Source organism: Juglans microcarpa x Juglans regia, chromosome 3D (genome assembly GCF_004785595.1).
Source record: "Juglans microcarpa x Juglans regia isolate MS1-56 chromosome 3D, Jm3101_v1.0, whole genome shotgun sequence".
NCBI classification, from domain to species: Eukaryota; Viridiplantae; Streptophyta; class Magnoliopsida; order Fagales; family Juglandaceae; genus Juglans; species Juglans microcarpa x Juglans regia.
In genome coordinates, this window is record NC_054598.1 from 4,334,668 (window position 1) to 4,339,371 (window position 4,704).

General features: G+C 36.1%; 1 protein-coding gene across 1 annotated transcript; it reads right to left on the reverse strand.

The window, feature by feature from the left end:
* Window positions 1-3,013: 3,013 nt before the first annotated feature.
* On the reverse strand, window positions 3,014-4,704 carry LOC121254217. Its single transcript, XM_041154181.1, has 2 exons — window positions 4,473-4,704; window positions 3,014-3,261 (listed from the first exon to the last, which is right to left on the reverse strand). Exons 1-2 carry the CDS (start codon window positions 4,702-4,704, stop codon window positions 3,014-3,016), a joined length of 480 nt encoding a protein of 159 aa, XP_041010115.1.

The window sequence follows — 4,704 nt, forward strand, 5'->3', positions numbered from 1 at the left end:
TTAACAATAAAAAAATAATCCTTCAGTAAAAATACACTGAAATACGGGGTGTTACACTTATATTGTTAAAGATACCATGACTTGAAGTGTCTTTTATTCACGGTTCTTAACCAATATTTTGATATTAAACATGCTTTTGACTCTGGGAAATAATTTTTAATGCTACTTGAGAACTCATAAATGATCTGCGCATACAAAGAGATATAATAGTGGGCAGTGGAGTCATTGTTAATTGTTTTTAAGCATAAAACTTACAAAACAATGAATTGGTTGCTGTATTATGAAACAAAACATAAGGACAACACCTACATACAACTTTGAGACTTCCTACAAGTAGCTTAAATTAGCAGCGTATATAAACTCAGACCTATACGTATATTAATTTCCCAATCAATTTTTCAACAAACTTTTCATAAGAAAGCAAATCATTCAAATTATGACTCTTAATCTTATAGAGGGAAAGCAATCAAAGCAACCAGTGCAATACACACAATATTCAACCAAAAACCAGCACAAATATATTACAGATGAAAAACATACACAGTATAGTAGTTCTTTGGCAAATAAACATCTTTCACCAGACCATATCGCTGATCACTCAGATGGAATCCTAAGATCTTTTGTCCTGCACATCGCAGTCCAAAATCTCAAACATTTCATTCTTTTACAGTAGAGCATTCACTGATTATATTAACATTTTAGAAAATAATTACAGTGGAGATTTGAAGAGAAGTAATATTACGATAATCAGACAACACAAACATGGATAATAATATAAAATTTTCTCTTGAAAAAAAGACTTGAATAAGTAAGGAAGAGATCTCGTGTCAAGGGGGAGATCAAAACGTCTTTAGCTTGCTTGTGCTAGTCTCTGAGCATCTAATCTGCTTACAAAAATTAAAAATAAAAAATAAAAACAGAGAGACAAGCTATGAGAATCGGAAGCCTCTGAGCAGAACAGGGGCAAAAAATCAACGCCCCCAAAAGTCCAAAATATCAGTAAAACCTAGATTCAGATGTCTAAAAGAAAAAAAAAATATTTAAACGATTAAAAAAAATCAAAGAAATTAAACCCAAAAACCTAAAATGCAAAACTATCTAGGCATACCCAAATTCACGAAACGTAAGTCCAGTAGAACTCGTAAAAATCCAAACACATGACCGCTGATAACAATAACCCAAACACAATCAAATTCGAAAGACGAGATGCCAAAAACACCAACACAAATCTAGCCAACAAAGTTTCCGTCGAGCAAGCTTCCGTCGAAACCACAAAAACCCAAGAAGAACAAGTACCGTGTTCTTCGTTGGTTAACCTAGGCTGTAGTTTTCTTCATTTTCTTTGAGACTAAACATGGGAAACTTCTGTAGATAGGAGATTTGAGAGACACGGTTGAAGAATCGTGAGGACAGAGAGAGATATCTGGTTTTCAACGAAAAATAGATTACAAAAGAGAGAGGTGTGAGAGAGTGAGTTTGAGGAGGGGAGAGAGAGAGAGAGAGCAGACAGTGAGTGTGGGGTTTCTGAGAAGTCAAGAGAGAGAGAGAGAGAGAGAGAGAGAGAGAGAGAGCGAGAGACAGGCATTGTGGCTGGGTTTCACGGCTTCAATGGTTTGGGGGGTTGCATCTGGCGGCGCTGCTGCTGTGGGTGGCTACGTTGGTGGCTGGAGGAGACGCACAACGTCTCTAGCGGCTACCAAGAATGAGAGAGAGTAGGTCTAAGTGTGTGAGGGTTAGAGAAGCAAATGGAGGTTGAGGGTTAGAAGAATCGGTGAAAAACAGAGAGAGCTGAGAGAGAGTAGGTCTGAAGGGGAGAATATACAGAGGATTGAGAGAGAGCGAGAGAGAGCGAGGGGTAGAAGCTTTGAGAGAATGGGAGAACTTCCGTTTGATAGCCATTAAAACAAGAATTTCTTCCGTTAAAACAAGAATCTCCGTTTAGAATAGTAATAGATAATAGATATCATAACAACATGAAATGGTGTATTTATACACTTCATTTACAAATGGAGGAATTCTTCGGTCGAATATTAATTTAACTTGGTTGTTTCCTGGGCAGTAAGTACCATGCAAAGCTAGCTAGAAAGATCATATATATTAACAAATGATGGTTTATAATTTGAGAGAAGTACTTATTCCCTAGCTAGGACTAGATCTAGTACTCTTTCTCTCTCTCATCTCAATTTATCTCAACTCATCATTATAACTTTTTCAAATCCCAATACAAAATATAATAAACAATTCAACTTTTTCAAATTCTAAAATAATAATAATATTAAAAAATAATATTCTAACAATATTTTATTATCTCAACTCAACTCAGTTCAACATGATTCAAACACAGCCTAAGAAACTCTCCCTCAAATCACGGGACGGAAAAATAATTAAAAGCGTTTTTGTTTTGACGAAGGAAGAAGAACGTCTTCAATATTAACCTCATAAATTCAAGCCATATCGTTCGTCGCGCACTTGCATGCACTCCCTTACAAGTTGAGCATAAATGTCATGCGTGATGTAAACTTGGAAACGCGTAGCATGCATGTTTATCACATGGATTTCATAAAAACAAAACAGACACACACGCAATTGAGATGACGCAAAAGCTAGCTAGCAATATTTATGTGCATGCTAACTTTTACGTACACGTGATTGCATGTTGATTCACGAACGTCTCATAATTAATAACTTAAACATTAATGTATCTAACATATATGCCACATGATCATGATGCTTTGCACCCTTTATTCTAAACTAGCCTATATTATACAAATACAGTTCATTTATTGGACTAAACAGTATTGTATGTCCTTCCAGGTGCAAAAGATTTTCTTTCGCGACCTTTTTTCTAAAACATTATGACGTTGAAGACATTTTTAAAAGCAAATCTAACTCTCAATGTATTTGAGGATACAAATATGGAAACTATATAGATCAAGGCTAGCTAGCTGGCACACAGCAATACGGCCAGTACTTTAATTTCCCGCGGTCCCGTCGACGTTCGGTCATATATATATCAACGAGACTCGGGCGTCACAGAAAATTTCATCTGCCCATTCATACAATGGTCTTTCTCTCCGCAAGCAAAGTAGTAAGTCTGACGGCACACCTCCAACACAAACTCGAACCCCTCGCCGCCTCCTTGTGTCACGTTGGCCACCATCTTCGCTCTTTTTAAATTGCAAGTTCGGAAGCTAAACATGTCCGGTAGCAAGTATACACTCATGTGCTGATCAGTGACATTCGGTGGATCATACTTAAAAACTGCACTCACCACATTATCATCCAATACCAATTAGTTATTTTTCTCATTGATCAGTCTAAAAGGAACATATTAGAAAGTTTAATAAAATACAAATTAAATTTGGAAACTTCAATAATATATCACACTCGCATGCATGAAGATTATAACAACAACTGTCGCGGCAATCATCATAATCTTTTGGGCCATTTTGGTTGTGTAGAAATGATATTCTATGGATTCTATGCGTGCGTCATGCGTGTAAGAAGTAATTAATGCTAATTTCGAACGTTCAACTAAACTAGCTAGCTAGCTACTTCGTGTGCATCGTGTGTAGTCGTGATTGATCATGGATTAAAATTTAAGATGATAGGTGGAGTAGTTATATATTTTAATGACTGATCGATCCGGTCCTCTCATTTATTTTCTCCATTAATTAATTATCCTTTTTAAAGTTAAATAACCACCCATCTATATATACACGATCGAGTACTATCATTTTCGTTAGCTTTTGGCGTACGTGTATGCAATAAAATTATGAACATAACCTCTCTTCTCTTTCTACAATTTGGACGTTATAACAACCATGTTAAACTATTGATCTTGAGCTACGTACTATAACGAGCTCATAAGCGATGTAAAAATGAGATCTTGAGAATCAACTGGATGTGAGTCACTGTGTTGTAAGATGAGTAACTAATCTAACTTGTAAAAAGTTTGCTTCGAGGCCTTGTTTGGATTCTGAATTCAACTCATCCTATCTGATGATCATTATAACTTTTTCAAATTTATAAACAAAATACATTAAATAATTCAACTTTTTTTAAATCTCAAAATAAAAATAAATATTAAAAAAATAATATTCTAACAATATTTTATTCAATTTTTAACTTTCATCTCAACTCAACTCATCTCAACTCACTTCACTATCCAAACCTCTCCTAAAGTACATAAAAAAACCGGCCCAGCTCTTCTAAAAGCGCTAGCATGCATCCATGATATCTGAATTTTTCCTCATCGTCGTATAATATTAATGATCAGTGATGGTACAATATTTCATGTGTCGGGTAGGCCTTACATGCAAGCAAAAGAAATGAAAATTAGCTTGGATCGACGGGCAATATTCATATTCTTTAGATTATTGAATATATTTGCCCTTATATAATTACCTCCAAAAACAGATCATGATCAGTGCATCTCATGGAGACGAAAAAACTAAAAATGACAGACTCACCTATAGTGTCATTTACGTAAAATTGGCCATTTTTGAGAGCCCAATCAGTGTAGTTAAGGTTGGTGCGCCACCGCTCAGTCTGGCCTCCTACGACGATCCTCTTTGGCCCCTCTGCGAGAAGTTCGGGAAAAGGCTGCCCTTTCTCAGCCGCACCAAAGGCCGAAAAGGAAACAGACAAAATGGTAGTAGTTACCGTAAGGACGAAACCCTGTGCAAAACTAAAACCACCCAT

What these genes read in the sequence shown, in the direction of transcription:
- LOC121254217 (XM_041154181.1), bottom strand. Translation starts at nt 4,704, where the DNA reads ATGGGTGGTTTTAGTTTTGCACAGGGTTTCGTCCTTACGGTAACTACT. An exon ending in TTACGTAAATGACACTATAG is followed by an intron (nt 3,262 to 4,472) that starts GTGAGTCTGTCA and finishes TGGTGAGTGCAG; the next exon opens with TTTTTAAGTATGATCCACCG.